Source organism: Populus nigra, chromosome 7 (assembly GCF_951802175.1).
Source record: "Populus nigra chromosome 7, ddPopNigr1.1, whole genome shotgun sequence".
In the NCBI taxonomy this organism is placed as follows: Eukaryota; Viridiplantae; Streptophyta; class Magnoliopsida; order Malpighiales; family Salicaceae; genus Populus; species Populus nigra.
In genome coordinates this window covers 148,171-167,848 of record NC_084858.1, presented here as the reverse complement: position 1 = coordinate 167,848, position 19,678 = coordinate 148,171, and the positions used below count along the sequence as shown (strand labels likewise).

General features: G+C 36.6%; 3 protein-coding genes across 3 annotated transcripts; 2 read left to right on the top strand and 1 right to left on the bottom strand.

The window, feature by feature from the left end:
* Positions 1-1,513: 1,513 nt before the first annotated feature.
* Positions 1,514-8,805, top strand: LOC133698512 (AP-4 complex subunit epsilon). The gene is made up of 11 exons (XM_062121457.1): positions 1,514-2,277; positions 2,682-2,867; positions 3,918-4,133; positions 4,246-4,356; positions 4,561-4,758; positions 4,856-4,987; positions 5,511-5,567; positions 5,676-5,792; positions 6,114-6,191; positions 6,553-6,696; positions 7,187-8,805. The coding sequence occupies exons 1-11, from the start codon at positions 1,675-1,677 to the stop codon at positions 8,285-8,287; spliced, it is 2,943 nt and encodes a 980-aa protein (XP_061977441.1). The 5' UTR covers positions 1,514-1,674; the 3' UTR covers positions 8,288-8,805.
* Positions 8,806-9,680: 875 nt separating this feature from the next.
* Positions 9,681-13,567, top strand: LOC133699681 (uncharacterized). Its single transcript, XM_062123045.1, has 8 exons — positions 9,681-10,105; positions 10,214-10,282; positions 10,382-10,411; positions 11,053-11,085; positions 11,837-11,907; positions 12,454-12,535; positions 13,067-13,159; positions 13,276-13,567. The coding sequence occupies exons 1-8, from the start codon at positions 9,980-9,982 to the stop codon at positions 13,321-13,323; spliced, it is 552 nt and encodes a 183-aa protein (XP_061979029.1). The 5' UTR covers positions 9,681-9,979; the 3' UTR covers positions 13,324-13,567.
* A 3,192-nt stretch (positions 13,568-16,759) lies between these two features.
* LOC133699680 (abscisic acid 8'-hydroxylase CYP707A2) lies at positions 16,760-19,404 on the bottom strand. The gene is made up of 6 exons (XM_062123044.1): positions 18,769-19,404; positions 18,201-18,587; positions 17,925-18,099; positions 17,709-17,815; positions 17,478-17,596; positions 16,760-17,354 (listed from the first exon to the last, which is right to left on the bottom strand). The coding sequence occupies exons 1-6, from the start codon at positions 19,300-19,302 to the stop codon at positions 17,261-17,263; spliced, it is 1,416 nt and encodes a 471-aa protein (XP_061979028.1). The 5' UTR covers positions 19,303-19,404; the 3' UTR covers positions 16,760-17,260.
* Between the last annotated feature and the right edge of the window lie 274 nt (positions 19,405-19,678).

The window sequence follows — 19,678 nt, the reverse complement described above, 5'->3', positions numbered from 1 at the left end:
CTAATTTTTTTGTCCTTTTATCTGTGTTGATCACACTAAATTTAATATTATTTTGCTATTAAAAGAATAAAATAAATAGAAAAAGGAATGACAAGTGAATAAAATAAATAGTTTTTAAAAGGAAAAATTACCTCAACCTTCCTTATCTTAGTTTTTTTTAAAAAAAAAACTTTACCTTCATATTTTTCAAAACTACAAAGTTTACAAGTTACATACCACTTTATATGCTCTAAAAGATCAACAAAACAATTACAAGATTTTCATTGTATTCTAATTAACAACTCTTGTATTAAATATTATAATTTTACTGTTAATCAAAAAATACTCCTAGCCAGGAAAATTCACCAGTTTCTGAAGAAAACTCGGATACAAAATCACAAAATATACGCAAATGTTATAACTGATTTTTTAGGAAACCACGTTTCTAGATTTTCACGATTTAGTTCCTCGCTCAGTCTCAAAACTTTCACCTGCAAAAAATAGTAAAACTATAATATTCCTTTAGTTTCTGTCACATTTTCTCACCAGCAAAACAAAGAAATAAAACACACGATTAAAAGAGTAATTGAAAGGGTTCTTTTTTTGTTTATCTCGTGTTCTTTAGTGAGAATCTCACAATCCCAAATGAAGAAAGAAGAGGGGAAGTTAAATATTTGCTAATTTTAAGTTCTACTTAGCAGATCTATCCTAACAGTAGATGAGTTCTATTCAACAAATTTATCCCTAATAAAAAAAAAACGTTGCAATACCGAGCAATATAACATAGGTTCTACTCAACATATAAATTCTACAAGTTTGATGCCACAGGAATTGCAAGGAAAATAAATATTATGTATTCATATTATTGCAATGCTTCTCCAAGTAATCATGACAGTTCATTTATAAAAACATCACAATCCTTATATCATTGCTACTAAGACATGTTATCCCTCCAAATACATTTTTGTTTTTGTATTTTAAAAATATTTTTGAAAGATGTTAATTTTTATTTTATATTAATATTTTTTTAATATTTTAGATCATTTTAATATATTGATGATATTAAGAATAATTTTTAAAAAATAAAAAAAATAATATGTAAATGGTTTTTGAAATTTCAAAAATTTCATATCTGTTTATTACTGTAATTACAAATTAGTTAAAAATAACAAGGGCTGAAATTATAGGATCCAAGATTTGATTTTTATTTGGGTTAAATAATGTTAGGTTTTGATTTTGGTCGAGAAAAAGAGAGAAATTGTGAATGAAGAAAGATAATTTTTTTTTTAGATGTTTTCAGTGTATTACATATAATTGTAGTTTGGTCTTTTATTTAAATTGAAAAACTATAATTTTAGAAAAAATAGAAGCAAAATGAAAAGTGATTAAACTATAAGAGGGTGGGTAATCTTTCCTGTTTTAAACAATAAGGACCAAGAAACTTGTTCCTCAAAACTAGAGGGACTTATTTATAATTTAGTCCCTCCGAGCCTCGGACGACGACACCTCTATCGAATTAGGAATTACTAACAGTCGTTATTTCTTCGTCCTCACTCTCTGCTCACAAAAAAACAAAAAAACAAAAAAAACTCGATCTTCACATTTTAGATCTCATCAAAAAAATATCAAGCTCTCTCTTAATCTCACTTTCAAGCTCTTCTTCTTCTACACGCAAAAAGAAATTAGGGAAACTGGATGGAGCAACTAAAAACAATAGGAAGGGAGCTGGCGATGGGGTCTCAGGGAGGATTCGGCCAATCCAAAGAATTCCTCGATCTCGTCAAATCAATCGGCGAGGCTCGATCTAAGGCCGAAGAAGATCGAATTGTCCTTCGGGAGATCGAATCCCTCAAACGACGCATCGTTGAACCCGGCATCCCCAAGCGCAAGATGAAGGAGTACATAATCCGTTTAGTCTACGTCGAGATGCTCGGCCACGACGCGTCATTCGGATACATCCACGCCGTTAAAATGACTCATGACGACAATTTGGTCCTCAAACGGACTGGTTACTTGGCTGTCACTTTGTTCTTGAACGAAGATCATGATCTCATTATCTTGATTGTCAATACGATACAAAAGGACTTGAAATCGGACAATTATTTGGTTGTTTGTGCGGCTTTGAATGCCGTTTGTAAGTTGATCAATGAGGAGACCATACCTGCTGTGTTGCCGCAAGTGGTTGAGTTGTTAGGGCATTCTAAGGAGGCTGTTAGGAAGAAGGCCATTATGGCTCTTCATCGCTTCTATCATAAGTCTCCGTCCTCTGTTTCACATCTCCTTTCTAATTTCCGCAAGGTATGTATTCGAGGAAATTCGAATGCAGAATTTAATCTTTTTTTCTATGTTTAATAACAATCTGTTGCTGTTGAAAAATTGTTATTGATGGCTTAGTTCTGGCAATCACAAAATATTTACCAGCACTATAAAACAGATTAACCCTTTTTTTTTCTGGGTATCATTGTAGCTTATGACGCATGTTTCTGAGATATAAATAAGCATTGCTGAAGGAGAGTTTATGCTGTAAACTCAATAAGAGTTGTTGAGTTGCATTAATTCATCAGAGTTTATGCTGTAAACTCAATAAGAGTTGTTAAGTTGCTTGAATTCATCAGAGTTTATGCATTAAAGAAAGAGACGTATGTATATTCAGAACAAGATGACAGTGAAAGATTATCATAATGCGGCTTCTTTTGTTGCAGAAGCTTTGCGATAGCGATCCTGGCGTAATGGGTGCAACACTCTGCCCACTTTTTGATCTTATAACAATAGATGCGAATTCTTATAAGGATTTAGTGGTCAGCTTCGTCAGCATTCTTAAACAAGTAGCTGAACGCAGATTGCCAAAGGTTTATGACTATCATCAGTTGCCAGCTCCGTTCATTCAGGTGCTTTGCATTATATTCTTTTGTTCCTGTTAAACTTCCTTTTTTGTGGTGTCGGTGGAGATGGGAGGGGGGGGGTAAATTTTGGTGATTGTGTATTTTTTTGGTTGGAGTATGAACATTTCATACTACAGCTCTAGGGGTAACTATGAACTGGCCTTTGTGTAAGCTGTTTTTTATCAAGACAAGCCATGAATAGAATCATGCCATTTATTTCAATTCTAATAAGTATTTTAAAAAGATATAATATGAAGGGCATTTTCTTATTGTCATTGTTTTCTCACATTTCTCAGACCCTAACTTTGTTTTTTGTTGAAAGCACCTGCAAATTTAAGTTTGCATAATGAATCGACGTGTGCAGATTTAGTGGTTTCACTGAGCCTTTTTCTTGTGATGTGTGTCTGTCATGTGCTGCAATAGAACCATTTATTTCTACATTACCCTATAGCCTAAGACATGTGGCATGGGTTGTTTGATTTATTTGGGGACTTTGATGTGGTGCTTGGTATGGTGAAGGACCTGCTAAACGCATGCTTTGTGTGGGTTCTGTGTTGGAAGATCGTAAATTTTGTATGGCTGTGCCATCTTTAACTGTTATCTGGTCCACTGGATGGAGTGTAATTGTAGAATCTTTTAGAATCAGTATACCAAGAGTCTGTAAACATGTGAGTCTTTTTTGTGGGATACAACTCTTCTATTCAGTCTACTCATGCCATATGATTCGAAAGGATGTGCAATTATGGTCACTGATCCACCCCTCCTCCAACGTGCACACTGCTAGCACCTTGTTTGTTTTGTCTTGCATTGTGGAATTACATGACGTTAGCATGTGAATCTATGATTTTATGCACCTTGGTTTGGTCTCAATAGCATGTAGTGTACAATGTCTCTTCTCCATACCTAAAAAAATAGTTGTGTTAAAACTAGTGGAGCTTGCTAGCCTGGAGTGAGAGTCAGATACTTTGTTAAAATGTTGTTGATTTGTTTGTCCTTTTCTTTTTGTAATATATTTTTAGGTCATGGTTCATTTACATCATATTTTAACTCTTGCAGATCAGGTTGCTGAAAATTCTAGCCTTGCTAGGAAGTGGTGACAAGCAAGCAAGCGAGCACATGTATACTGTTGTGGGTGACATATTCGGGAAGTGTGACTCATCAAGTAATATAGGAAATGCTGTCCTTTATGAGTGTATATGCTGTGTTTCTTCAATACATCCCAATCCTAAGCTATTAGAAGCTGCTGCCGATGTAATAGCAAGATTTTTGAAGGTTTGCCTCCTGCAGCTTGTGCATTGCTTTTAAACTTTTAGTGTGAATGGATTGTTGAATCATTTTTTTTTATTGTATTGATCACATCAAAACATTGTTATCTTGTTGGCAGAGTGACAGTCACAATCTGAAATATATGGGCATTGATGCCCTTGGTCGATTGATAAAACTTAGTCCAGAGATTGCTGAACAACACCAATTGGCTGTGATAGATTGTTTAGAGGTGAGACTTCTACCATTAAGTGCCTGTGATACAAATCATTTTGTTGGGGTCCGTCGAGCTATTGGATTTGCTCCGTGGCTTATGCTCTACCTAGTCATCCTCACTGTCTATGCTTACTCTATTGTTTCAAATTTTTGGCTTTCAAATTAGATGTCTTTTCATGATTGCTTATAGAGCAGTGCTCAATGTTGGTGCATGACACAGGATCCAGATGATACTTTGAAGAGAAAAACATTTGAGCTCCTGTATAAAATGACTAAATCCTCTAACGTGGAAGTGATTGTTGACCGCATGATTGATTACATGATTAGCATTAATGACAATCATTACAAGACTGAAATAGCATCTCGATGTGTTGAACTTGCTGAGCAATTTGCACCTAGCAACCACTGGTTTATTCAGGTACATATCATCTTTTGTTTACCCAAAATTGACTGTCTATTTGAGATTTTTGTTTCAATATGAACTATTAAGCTACCCTGATGCATTTATTCCACAGACCATGAATAAAGTCTTTGAGCATGCGGGAGATCTGGTGAATATTAAGGTGGCACATAACTTGATGCGCCTGATTGCTGAGGGATTTGGGGAGGATGATGATACTGCAGATAGCCAGCTGAGATCATCTGCTGTATGTTGTTTTAGCATTTGTACCTGGTCGTCAATTATGTGTGTGCACTACTTTTTTTTTTTAATATTATTATTTTAGGTGCATTGATGAAGCATCATTAACAGGCTACAAACAACAAAAAGGACAGTGCAAAAGCACATCATATAATTTATTAAATAGAAGTACGAGTGAAAAATCATGAAGACTGGGACCCATATCACTGGTTAATACCAAATCGTATGTGATATAAAACTGATTTCAAAATCATTTTTTGGAATTTTGACCACCATGATACATCATGTTACCCCTAACTTGAGGGGAGCCAAATCCAAAAGAAAGTTGCTGGTTTGTTGGTAATGCAAAGATCTAAGTTCTAATTCTTTTTCCAGTTTTTTCATGTAGAAACTTGTTGGGTGTGATATAGTGATATACAGTGTAAATCATTCCTGGATATATGCATAGATATAGCACTCTTATCTCATATAGCTGTCCTTTTCTTGATGTTCCTTGTTTATTTATTAGAAATTTTTTTGACATGATGCAGGTTGAGTCATATTTGCATATTATTGGGGAGCCGAAGCTTCCATCTGTGTTTCTTCAAGTATGTTCTGTCCAACTATGATTTATCTTTTCTCTTTAAATATGTATTGCATATCAGTGCTGCTCTGAAACATCCTCCTCCTATTACTACCCTGGGTTATGATAACAGGTCATTTGTTGGGTCTTGGGGGAATATGGAACTGCTGATGGAAAGTTCTCTGCTTCATATGTCACTGGAAAATTATGCGATGTGGCAGAGTCATATTCAAGTGATGAAACTGTCAAGGTATCCCTTGCATTTCAAGACATCTTAATTCTTTTTTCTGTGGGATCTCTACGGCATCTTTTCTTCCTTTTTTAATAGATTTTATGTTGTTTAAACTACTTATCATTGGTATTTTAGGCCATCAGTTCCTTGCCCCTTCTAATTGCATGATTTATGTTGCATTACTATAGCTTATGCCTGAGTTTTTTACATGATAGTTAAGATGCTAGATTGGGCTATTTTTGAAGCTATTGTTGATATCTTGTATCTAAAAACTGAGTTCTTGTATCAGTTGAGGTGCATTATTTTGAAATGGGAATGACTCTTATCTAAATTTTGAAGGCGTATGCGGTTACAGCGCTCATGAAAATATATGCATTTGAAATAGCTGCTGGGAGAAAATTGGATATACTACCTGAGGTAAGTATTTTAAACCCTCAAGTGCAAAGTTCTTCCTTCTATCCAAATTGATTTCTGTATATTTAATTTCTGTTTCTGGATTATAGTTGAAGAACTCTTCCTAAATGCTTGTAAAATGCAATTTATGTATTGAAACTTTTGATATATTTTAGTCATGTATGTGGTATCTATATTGCAACTTTTGATTTATTTTAGCAATTTCAACGTGGTTCAGTCATGCATTAGTCCTTGAAAACTTGAATTTTCTCTTATACTCAGCCTTCCTCCCACCAGAATTCTGTCATATTGTCTAGCTAGCTTATATCCTGAATCATTTGAGAAGGATTTGTATTTTGGTAAATCTCACTTTCTTTTGTTGCAGTGTCAATCTCTGATTGAGGAATTATCAGCTTCCCACTCAACAGACTTGCAGCAGCGTGCGTATGAACTCCAAGCAGTCATTGGCTTAGATGTGAGAGCAATTGGATCTATTATGCCATCAGATGCGAGCTGCGAAGACATTGAGGTCATTTTATTCTACTCTTAATATTCATTTAACTTTCTTTTAAGGGTCAAAAGGCATGTCCTTGGTTTAGAAGATGTATTAATTCCATATTTCCCAGCCCAAGTATCTGCTTGCTTTTATTCGAATTTTTTTAATAAAAAATGTCTGTTTCTAAGACACATGCAACACTATCATCTGGCTTATTTGGAGCATTTTTTTGTTGTCAGTTCCAAACTATTAAGAGTGATGGATATCATGATTTCTGATGGACTTCTATACCTTTATAGATGCAATTTCTTTGCAATTTTTGTTTAATGAAAAATAAGTTGTTTGAGACTTGGAACCATCAACTATCTTCTATTCACTTAAACTTATTTTGTTGATTCTCTATGTTTCCCTTTTGTGCTCATCTTCAAACCTGTGATTTGGTGCCCACTTCATTTGACTGCTTTCAATCTCAGAAAATGGTGCCCTGCTAGATTAGTGACATCTACTATTTTTTTCATTGCAGGTTGACAAGTGTCTTTCTTTTCTTAATGGTTATGTTCAGCAATCACTAGAGAAAGGGGCTCAGCCCTATATTCTGGAGAATGAACGTTCTGGAATGGTAAATATCAGCAACTTCAGAAACCAAGACCAACTTGAAGTTGCATCTCATGGTCTGAGGTTTGAGGCTTATGAACTTCCAAAGCCCTCAGTGCAGTCATGGACTCCACCTATGTCAGTGGCATCTTCAACCGAACTTGTCCCCGTTCCTGAGCCATCTTATTATAGAGAGACCCCACAAACAGCATCAGTGCCATATTCATCTGATACAGGGCCATCAGGACTCAAGCTGCGACTTGATGGGGTTCAAAAGAAGTGGGGCAGGCCAACTTATTCCTCTTCTTCAGCTTCTACTTCAAATTCTTCTTCACTGAAAGCGGTGAATGGGGTCACACAAGTAGATGGGGTGAGCACTGGAAATTCAAAAACACATGAAACTTCATACGATTCAAGGAGGCCACAAGTTGAAATCTCTGAAGAAAAACAGAAGCTTGCTGCATCATTATTTGGGGGTTCATCAAAAACTGAGAGGAGATCGTCTACAGGCCATAAGGTTGCAAAGGCAAGCAGCCAAGCTGCTGAAAAGCTCCACACTCCAAAGTCCACAGCTATCTCTAGCGCTGACAATGCAGTGGAAAAACCAAATCTTGTTCAACCACCTCCAGATTTGCTTGACTTGGGCGAACCAATTGTTACAAGTAGTGCTCCATCAGTAGATCCATTCAGGCAACTGGAAGGGTTGCTGGACTCAACCCAAGTTCCTGGTACCTTGGGGGGTACCAAAGCACCTGATTTTATGGCATTATATGCAGAGACACCTGCAAGTGGGCAGAGTGCTGGTGTTTCTCATCCCTTATCATTGATTAGGGATGAAATCAATTTAGCACCTGGGTTGTCAATTGCAAGTAGCAATACTGTTCACGGTGGAGCTACAGTGACGAACCCCTCGCAAATTAGCAAAGGTCCGAATGTCAAGGATGCCTTAGAAAAGGATGCACTTGTAAGGCAGATGGGTGTGACGCCATCAGGTCAAAATCCCAACTTATTCAAGGATCTGTTCGGCTAGAATTGGACATACACTTGCGAGTTTAAAATCTTTAATCTTGAGATCAGTTGCCATGTCATTTCCACATGGTTATTGCAAAGACTGCTGGCTGGCTTGATGATTTCACTTTTAACTTGGAATGGAGCCAGTGGCCTCCTGGAGTCTTGTTAAAAACCAGGTACAGGTTTCAATTTGTTGTACGGCGTAAGTATGTTGTTAACTCTTTTTTAGTAGCAGGAACAGAGCTGGGGGTTACACAGGGTATTTATTCCCTTTTGAGTGGTGAATCGGTGTAGAGCTTCTTTTTAGCGCCTCTGGGTGGACGAATGGGTCGTGCAATCCATGTTTGACTGGTTCTGCGTCAGATGAGTTTTGAGTGAGTCAAAACCTGTTATAATAATGCTGCAACAATAAGTTCTATGTATGGTCTCTGTCCTTTTTTATTCATTTTTTGTATTCCAATTTCCAACTCCCATTTTGTTTGCCTAGCGGACTGTTATGCTCCAAGCATGGCGAGGTTCTCCCTCCCTCTTATCGTATTGTTAGTGGGTTTTTTCTAGCCTCCTTCGATTTGAAGCTGTGATGATTTCGGTTGGGTTCGCACAGCTTGGTGTGTTCCATATGACATGCTCAACCCATCATGTAGCTTCTGTTAAAATCCAACTCAGTAAAACATATGAAGAGTGTTGTTACATGTGACCTTTGTTTCTGTGTGGGCCGGATTATAAAAATCCAAAAAATTGTCGAGTTAGGGTTTAAAGATAACGATAAAAGGTGCGGTTTGATAAAAATGCTAGCAAATTGTGAAAATTGGGCTGGAAAATTCACACGGGCCCGGATCTTGATGGAAGGGAGGAGTAGGAAGTGATGTCATCCATCGTGGAAGCAAGCATGGAGCTAAGACATCCAAGAATCGAAGTGAATTTAGCTTGGTAGACATAGTTTCTCTGTTTTAGTTTCAGTTTCTTCACTTGATCTTGTTGCTGCGCTTTGTTTCATTATGGGTTTTGTTTAATTGGGTTTCTACGTCGTGGTAAAAAACTAGGGGGCATGGTTTAGGCTTTTTTGTTTGATAAACTAAGAAAATAGTTGGGCTTTTGGCAAAAGTGTGGCTTGATGAATTTACCCCGAAGTTTTTCTGACTTGATAAAACTCGATAATGAAAAAAACATTCATTTTAATATAAATAATTGATTCTAGTTTTATCTGGCATTGTATTCCAAGTTCCAACTATATTTTTTAAATTTTAAATTAATCTTTTAATGTTTTTTTATTGACATACTCCTATTAAAAATAACTTAAAAAAAAAAAAGATTATTATTTTAATATTCTTTTAAAGAAAAGCATGTATCGTTCTTCTCATACTTCCACGTTCGATCAGTTGGTGACCCGCAAATTAATTTAGCGAACAGACTTTTTCCCAATGAATTCCCAAAATAGACATGATAACTCAAAAGAAAGGAGAAGAGGACCATGACGTCAATGTAAATAAAATTGGGCGCCGAAGGTTGCCGCCCTCCAGTCTCTACCAAGTACTCAAAAAAATTCAAATAGCAAATCCAGAAAATAGACGACAACGTTGGTTACAATCACATCACTTTGACATTACATGCTGCTGCTGCTGCAACTGCTTCTCCAATCTATTTATTTGTATTTGTTTTAGGTTAGATCTAGGGTTTACTTTCTTCTCCTTTGTATCTTAAATTGAGAAATATGGAGAAAGCAACTAGTAGTGCTGCTCCTGCTAAAATAGGAGGAGGAGGATCAAGGAGGCAATCCGATCTCAACAGATCCTTCAAGCTCGCTATTCGCTCTCTCCTCACTTCCTGCTCCAAACAGGTCAATTACTCTTTCCTTTTTTTTAAAAAAAAAATTATGATTACTGCAATTTGAGAACCTCAAATTTTGGAGACTGAAATTAAAAAAAAAAAAATAATGAAAATGAAGGAGTTGGCAAAAGCATTCTCCAAGTTTAGTAATGCAGAGCAGGAAAGTCTTCACCGTCTTTTCATTCAGGTATTTTTTTATTTTATCTATTTTGGTATTTCATGTCCAAAATTTATAATTACAGTTTGTGTCATAAATTACTAATATATATTTATAAAATCCTTTCAGGTTATTACTTCTTTGCATAAAATGGTAGAGGTGTGTATACATTTCTTCTGCATTTTCTCCGCTGATTTATGCTTTTCTTTTTATTTTATTTTGTTGAATGGACTAGATTCTGTTCGTGCCCAACAATGAGCTTGAATTTCCACTATAAATATGATGATCTTGAATCCATGGGATGGGAGGATTGAATCCTTTGCTTTCTTATACAAACTATTGCAGGAGAAATCTCGTATTTAATTGATTTTGGGCTGCCTACTTGATTGGTTTAGTGGTGGAAATTTAAAGTTTCCAATCGATTATTTTATTGTTTGAGTCTCACTCAAATGGTTGAGAATATTAACTCTCTCTATGCGGCAATTGTGTAAATATTAATTCTGAATTTGAAGAATGCGAGAGGCAGATACGATAACGTAATCTATAAACTGTAGTACTCGTTGAGGCAAATAATGGAGTTCAATTTCCACATGTTTGAAAATTTTAGTTTTAATATACAATTAAAAAGAAGATTACAAGAATAGTATCTTAATTACCATCCCACTTTTTTGGTGATAAACCACCTCTCTGCAAGGGCAACTAATTTTCAAAATGAAACCAGTATAAACTTTTTTATTGCTAGTTAGTTTTGAATTGATCACATATCTGAACCCTAATCTTGTCTCTTTAAAATTTTACAGGATGAGTTCGAGTCTCTATGCCTCGAAACACAGGTAAATCTTGTTGTTACAACAACAATTGCTTTTTTTATGTTCTTAAGAGTGTTTGCCACAGAAACAATTTAGACTCTTGTGAATTTAGAATGTGGTTTCTTGTATCCCACATGTTTGTTGGAAATCAATATTTGTAGGATGTAGGGCATTATTAATATATTTTCCTTTTTAACTAAGAATGCGATGGATTTTTCATTTTGATGTCAGTCTCCTGTTTCAGGAAAAATCCAAAATAGATTTTGTTTTCTTTTTTTATGAAGTTTGAAGTTATGGTAGTCTTGATGATAGGAGCTACTAAACCTTCAATACAAGATTTTCAAGAAAGAAAAAACAAGGCTGAACTAGTAGAGTTAATATTGATTTTTTTAATAAAAAAACCCAGTAATTTTCCACTCTTCTTTTGAATTTAAAGTTGTCCATATAGAAGTGAAGGGTCCACTTCAGGTGATCTTGTTACATGGAAAATATGACCCTTTTAACTGGCTGCTTAATTGGTTTGTAAGTTGAAAGCTGGGTTTTTTTTAGACTCTGCTTCTATGTTCTTATCTTCCACTACATCCTAGCTTTCTCAAACTTTTAAGTTCTTGATCTTTCGGTCTACAGAGGCTAGTTTCTATGCTCTTTTTGGGCGGTAGTGTTCTGTTTGGTCCATATATTCTGTTATATTTAATGTTATTTATGTGGGTAAGCATTCATTATCTTGTTCCATCATCCATGGTCCCATTATGCCATTCTCACTTCTACTTTGCAGGTGGGAACTGCTCTTGAGACTGTGGAGCAACTTGTAGAAGAGCAAAATCTGGACCCTTTGTTCTCAGAACAGTAAGCATCACGTAGTTTCTTGGTGACATCTGAATATATAGTGGTTCATTGATGGTCTTGCTACAGGATAGTTATATTCACTTCTTTATTTCGTGACATTGGGATGCAGGGGCAGTAAAGAAAGTTTTCTGCAACAAAGAAAAAGAAATTATGACGTGGAATTAACTTTTCCTCTTGCTCTGTTTCTCATTCTAGGTTTTGGCAATGTTGAGTTGTTTCTCATTCTCGGCATGGTTCTTAATATATATAGGTGATCCTACGGGTAGAACCGGGAGGCTTGTTTATGAGAGCAGCTCAATCATGCATTCCTATGATGTGAACTTTTTTTTTATTCGGAAAATGCTTGCAGGAGGATTAGTTGGTCATCTCAGTAGGGATAAGATTTATATCGTTTAGGATGGGATTTATCAAATCCTCCTGCAAGCATTATGTAGGGGATTTATCAAATATGGGGTGTTTCTGTCAGAGTTTCCCAGTGTCATGTTTGCCAAGGAGGTTGCACTGCATTATGTAGAGTTTTCATTGCATGAAAGTCTTTATTTGCAGGTCTAATATAATGGATGCTGCAAAGAGTCTATCAATGGAGAAGAAAAATGAGATCCACTATTTGATGGGCATGCTGGAAAAGGTGAGTATAGCATTGTCATAAAATCTCCCCATTTAAATCTATCAGTATGAATAAATGGAAAGATGGGAATTCATAGAGATTGTATCTTATTGAATTCTATTGCCAAATTCAACTTTGTGATTTAACCATGTTGGTGGATCTAAAATAGACATGCAATCCAAAAGGTCAGATCTCTAAAAGGTGTCTAACATACCATGATTTGATATTCAAGCTGTCTGATTTTCAATAATAGATAAGGATGTTCAATCCTATCAGAGGCCATTAGATTTTCAGTCCAGGATTGCTCCTGGGACATGCCCGATGATACTTTTGGTCCTTAAATTTTGTAGCAGTTGCATTTCATGTTTTGGCTCAGGTGATTCTGCCCATGTTAATAAACCTTTACTTGTTACTTGGCTTAGTCTTAATAAAAGTTATCACCTATCAAACAGATAGTTGGAGGTTGAAAAGTCAAAAAATGGAATGGCAGTGTAAAGGACTGCTAGTTGTCTTAAATTTTGGTATGTGTAATACTACTTGTGTGTTTATTAGGCTGAAGAGCAGAATCGCCGTATCCGAGATCGTGTTGAACAACTCAAGCAAAAAATGCCTGATGACTCGGGCATCTCAGTTGTCATGGAGAAGGTTTGGATTTCTTTCTGTGACCTTTTTATAAGGATCATGATAGGGCAAAGAGAGAAGTGAACACAGTTCACTGTCTAGTATCTTAACTGCGTTTATCCAACATGTAATTTTTGCAGTTCAAAAGTGGCAATTTAAGTTATGGAACATGCAGTAATGGGATTTAACACGCCACCAATGGAGTAATATATTTACCCAGGAATCGATGAGCAGAGCTGCATGGCAAGAGAAAGGAGAAAGCGAAAGCTCATTAAGGTGTAGGTAAAGTTTGTTTTGGACTTGGTAATAGATGCTTAAACTCTGTAGGATTCTTATTGTTCGTCCCGATGCTTTTTGTTTGAAGTGAATGTGAATCAGCGAAATCTCTCACTTCCCATTTTTATTAAAGCATGAACAGGTTGTTCTTTTGTATTTGGCTAAAGGTGTCATACATGGAATGGGGTTTGTTAAATTTGTAGGTCTTCATTAAACCACCTGTGCAACCAAATTGATGGTATACGTTGCTTATCAGTGCATTCCAAAATTATGCACCTAGCGGTGGTCACAATGCATGAGGTTAGACTGTTTTAGGAACCATAATTTGTCTAGGTACGTAGCTGGTTCATGCGGCTCTGATTTCTCTGTTTTCATCTTATGCATATACATGTAGAGAAAAAACCAGCTTGTTGTGCCCACACCATGCTCTTGAAACTCATTTTTGCAATTTTGTTCTGCGAAAATGATTTTCATCTCATGCATATAAATGTGCAGAAAAAAACGATCTTTATTCTGCCCACACCATGTTCATGAAACTCGTACCTGGAAAGTACTTGCTGTTTCAAGGACCACGATAGCAACCTTTAGCCAAACTCGTAGTGAATTAACCTACCATTAAATGTTAGTGGCAATGAGTTGTGCCATGCTTTTTTTTTTTTAACACTATATATATTAGTGGGGAGGGTTTTTCGCTCCCTTTTGATCAGCCAGTGGAGCTTTTCTTAAGTAGGCAGTTTGATTGCGAATCTCCAATTTAAGAAGCCCACTTGAGAAATGCAAACTGGCCTAGTAGGCTTCTGATTGTGAAACGTTGTTGCCTTCCCACAAGGCAACCGCTTATCCGACCTTTAATATGTAGGTCTTTTTGCAAGAATCCTTATTCAGATTCATTGTGTCTTGTCATCTTATTACACTGAGTTGTCTTTTTGCTAGCTGTTCTCCTCCCCAGCAACTCAGCTTTCTTCCTTGGCCCCAGATTTTGATCAAGCGGCACCATACCCTGAATCAGTGTGGCTAAATATGGAAAAGAAAAACCGAATTTTGACGTGTCCTGTGAAACCAAAAAAAAATATCTAGGTGAGAGAGGAGGGATAAGGTCTCATGGGGGCAAATACTTCTCCATGTCCAAAACAAGTGTCCACTAAGTTTATGATGTTGAAAGCAAAATTATATTATTAATTCATGAATCATAAGTAGCAGCTAAAGAGTTTGTATAGAGACAGATTTCCTAATTCTATGTTGACATTCATGAAAGACAAATCAATTTTTTTTAAGCTAAGTAGAAGTCTGCTCTGCTAGTTCTTGCTTGTTTTGGTTGGTTAACTATAATTTCTTTGTTTTGATTTCTTCATTCGATTGTTGATTTAAATTTAGCCTCCTAAAAACTTGCCCCGTGCCTAGCCGCATAGATCATGGGTGATGTAATTAAGGATCCCTAATTAGTTTTCAAAACCATCACTAGCTAGGCTGCTGATGTTTTAATGGATTTAGATTTTTTTTATATTTTTAAAGAAACATGGCCGGTCATGTTTTAATTATGAATTTAATGATCTGAATTGATGATAAAAATAATATAACGAGTGAAGTTATTGTTTTTGTCATGCTCATTTAATTTAAGATCTTAGATGCAATAAACATGATGGGAGAAACTCCAAATTTATTCTAGCTAGGTGATATGTCTTCAAAATCCTTGGAGATTATTTAATTAATAAACAAGAATGAGTTCCATTTGGTCTCTGGATGAGTTGACATCAAGGAGTGAATGAAGGACACGTGTTTAAATCGAATTATAAGGAAATGAAGATCCTAAGCTAAATTTAGTCGGCGTTTTAAGATAATAGGATTTCCGAAGGGAAAAAGAGAGTCAGAGGGAAATGTTTTAATATCATTCAAATTAATAATTGTAATTGAAAATCGAGTATTCAAGTCATGGTCCCATTATTAAGCCAGATTTACCGGTCTCTTTCGGCTGTTAAGTTTGACGATTCTAGTTACTGATCCTATCTGATCGAGTCCCTCCTAGCGAAATTCAAAATTACTTGGGTTAGTTTCATGAAAACCATACACACATGGAGTGTATATTTGATTTAAATTAAGTATCATGTGTTCGTATTTGAAAGTTGTAATTTCAAGGTGTTGATTTGAAGGTTTAGGAGTGGAATCAAAATCCAGAAAAAAAAAAAACTTATTAAATTCCTAATGTGTTTTTAAAATTACTTTTAAAAGAGAGATGCTTAATCGGAGCCGGTGAATGAAGTCTTGGGCAAAATATAAATAAGACTTTTAAAATGTTTAAGAAATGTTTGTTTTATATATGTGTGAGGATATAATATAGTTTGAGCTTATATTTATTCTATAATCTCTTTGTAAATATAATGGTTATGTATTTAAGATTTTGTGTGTGTGTGTGTGTGTGTGTGTGTGTATATATATATGCAGTGGCGGAGGGAGGGGGGCTGAATGCCCCTCCCTTGTAAATATTTAATAAAAATAATTGAAATTTTTTCTTGGCCCCTTAATTTTTTTTTCTTACTCAGCCCCTGTATGTATATATGTACGTTGAATATCAATACACAAGAACTTAAAAGGGTAAATACGAGTAGTTTAAAAATCCATGCAAGCTCCCTGCTTTTTAGGGTTTCAGCTATTGTAAATGGAATGGAAAATTAAAGAAGAAAAGTCTCATACATTATATTAATTAATTAATGAACACGTAGAGGAGCATAAAATGGTCATGTAAAATACTTAAATATATATATATATATATATATATATATATATATATATATATATTAATAAACGTGGCAGACTAAATTTATATGTCGGCTTGCTAGCTAGGAGTATATAGGAATGCATATGGAAGCAAGCTGTGTTAAAGAGAACAAGGGCTCGTCCTGTTGCTTGCGAGGATGACTGATGGTTATGTGCATGACATCAAATGTAATTTAATCAGAGTCTTTAGTCTGTACAGATGGGAGACGTCCACATACACATGCGTGCATGGAGATTAAATCAAGTGATGTTAATGCCGTTGATTGCTTGGATATTATTACATTAATTTATAACAAAGTAGCAGCGCCGTGGGAAACATGAATTTCTGCTAGGCCGACACTGATACAAAGAGGCGAAAACCAAGGAAGCTGGCGTTTTGTCAGGCCGACACTGATGTAGAGAGAGAGATGAAAACTATGCAAGGAAATGTAATTAGATGTCGTAAATGATGTTAATTTATATCCTTAGAGAATTGGCGATGTAATCACTCCTTAATTAGATGCTGAAATGCACTAATGTGGTTTCTGGGAAATGCTTAAATCAATCACACTGAGAATTAAAGCATGCCAAAGGGAATTAAAGAGAATGAAATTTGGAATTTCCATTCATTTCTGCCTTGCGGCAATATAATTAAACCTTGCTTTAGATACAAAGTACTCCCCGATTTGGGGGTATTAACACCCTCTTGCGGATACCATGCACTCGCTTGTTTCTTCTCCAAAAATCAAGAAAAAAACAAATAAAAATATATTAATAATAATTGAAGATAATATCTATATGTAGATTGCAATGAGTTTTTCTTTTCAGACTCTTCTGTACACTTGGGGTTCCTTTCTGTATACCAATCTTAAAATAACTCTTCCGTCCATGGGAGGTGTGTCATATCTCTTGATGTCAAACAGTGGTCTTCCCTTCGAAGACCAGCCCTTTCTCTCCCACCCCATCAATCTTCTGATGGAAGTAGAGATCATCAAGCTAACTGAAGATGATGATGCTCTAGCTAGCTAGCTAGCTAGTAGTACTGTAGTAGTAGCCCTAGTAGTATTGGAAGAGAGCTCTCTCTCTCCCATCATTCTGCTATGACTTGTGGGATAAAATGATGGGCAAACCATTCTGGGGAAGGGCAAAAGGGCCGTACTGAATCCCATTATTTGCACCCACAATAGACCACCTGCAAGAGTTTTAACCATGTCAGCAAAGAGTCTCTACTTTCTATATTTAGCAACTGAAATCTTCTGTTACACCACCTCAAAAGGGTAAGTGGGTAACTAGGTACTAGCCCATTTTTACCAACCTGTACTTGGTGGTTAGGTGATGGAGTAACACCAAAATCTCCACCTTGGCTAGCTCGTTCCCAGGACATGAGTGGGTCCCATTCCCAAATGGCATAAATGTATTGGGCTTCGGTGCAACCTGCACAAATCATTAACAACAAATGATTGGCTTGGCTTATAGCTTTATTCCTTCCTCCAGATTGTGGTGAATTCAAGTGTTAAGAAGCAACCTCTCCGCTACAAGTTCTTACCTCAAATCTCGAAGGATCGAACTTCTCAGGATCTGGAAACAGTTCTGGGCTGTGGTGAATGTTTCTGAAAAGTGGCAAGACTTTCCAACCCTTAGGGATCAAATATCCTGCAAGAGTTTAAAAAAAGAAAACACACACTTATTAGCTATGGCGAGCAAAAAGAAAAGGGCATTGCAACTTGGTCAGATTAGCTTTTTTGGAAGCTGGAGTTCTGACCTTCATATTCAACATCCTCCACCGCCTCTCGAAAGGTAAAAGATAAAATCGAGGCAACTCTTAGAGTTTCTTGAATGACCCTTGAAGTTATCGGCATCTTCTTGGTATCTGCCCATGTAAGGAGCTTCTCCTCATCACCCTTTTCTTCACTCCTCATTATGGCCTCCTGCTCTTCCTGTAAAGCCAAAAGGCAAGCACACAAAACCAAGTCATTGGAAGAACAATCATTTTGTCATATTATGTACAAATTAGTGCTAGTAATTGATCGCTACTTACAGTGACAGCTTGAAGAACACTTGGATTCTCTCCAAGGTATTTAAGAATCCATGTCAAAACACTAGCTGTGGTGTCACGAGCAGCAAAGATTACTCCAATGATGTTGTCGGCAATTTGATCGTCAGTGAGGCCTTCCTTGTCACCCATGAAAGATCCAAGTAAGTCATTGTGATCAAGCTTCATTTGCCTCCTTGTGGACAAGATTTTAGCCAAGATCCTAGCCAGCTCTTTTCTTGCTTTCATTGATTTGTTGAAGAGTGTTCCTGGGAGGTTAACGGGCATTGAATTGTATCCCTTCTCGAGAATGTAGTAGCACCTCTTAAGATCTTCTCTGTATAGAACTTCATCCTTCCCAAATATTGAAAGTAATGCAACATTGAATGTGTACTGCGAGGAAAAAGAGAACCCATAATTTGATCAGTAATCAACCAAAAAAAGTTAGAAGACATACTACCCATTCTTAGTCATCTAAAAGTCTTAGCAGTCCTGCATGCAGAGATAAACAGGGGAAGCTAAAGCAGAGTAGCTCTGTTTTGAACTAGGGAAATGGGAATAAGTAGAAGCTTACTGATTTCATTTCTTGGAAAGTGTTGATTAATCTTCCTTCCCAATATTGAAGAGAGTCCTTGGCAATGTTTTGAATATCAGGGACGATGTTTTTTATTGCTTCAGGCAAGAAGGCACGAAGAACAAGCTTTCTCAATTTCATGTGGTAGGCTCCCTGGTGAAAAAATATGGCTTCTTTGCCTAACATCCTTTCTTTACTAGCCGGAAAAGTTGGCTTGAAGAGATGGGATTTGGTTACAAGGACAAATTTTGCAGCTTCAGGGCTGGATATCATGACACAGGGACAGCCCAAGATGTGGGTCTTGAAGATAGAGCCATACCTCTTTCTCTTAGAGGCAAAGAAGACATTGGGGTCTTGAGAGTAGAGTTGGAATGTTTCACCCATATAAGGCCATCCCATGGTGCCGGGAGGGAGCGGCAAACTCTGGGGGCGATCAGAAGCAAAGAATTTGAGGAGGGACTTGAAGAGAAGTCCTCCTACAAGCAATAGAATGGAAGCAAATGATAGGAAAAACACAGAGGGGGAGAATTCCATTTCTGTTGCCTTGTTTTTTTCTTTTTTATGTGTGAGTAGTGAAGAAACTTGTGTGGGGAAAACAAGTGAAGAAGAGGAGGTATTTATAGGGGGTATTGAGTAGCTAACCTCCACAGTCCAAATTGTTGTGGTAGCAAGGGAAAAAAAAAGAATAATAAAGAAAGAAAGAAAAGAGGATGGGTGAAGGGAAAAGTAGGGTGGGGTAGCGAGAGGGAGGGAGAGAGAGAGAGGGAGAGAGAGAGAGGAGCCTTTCAAATACAGCTTGAATCCCATACACGGAATCTCCCTCCAGCTCATTCATGGTTTTGGTCACGTATATTACCCTTTCCTACCTGCTTCCTTTATTTGGTCTTGAGAGAGATAGTTTGAGATTTTG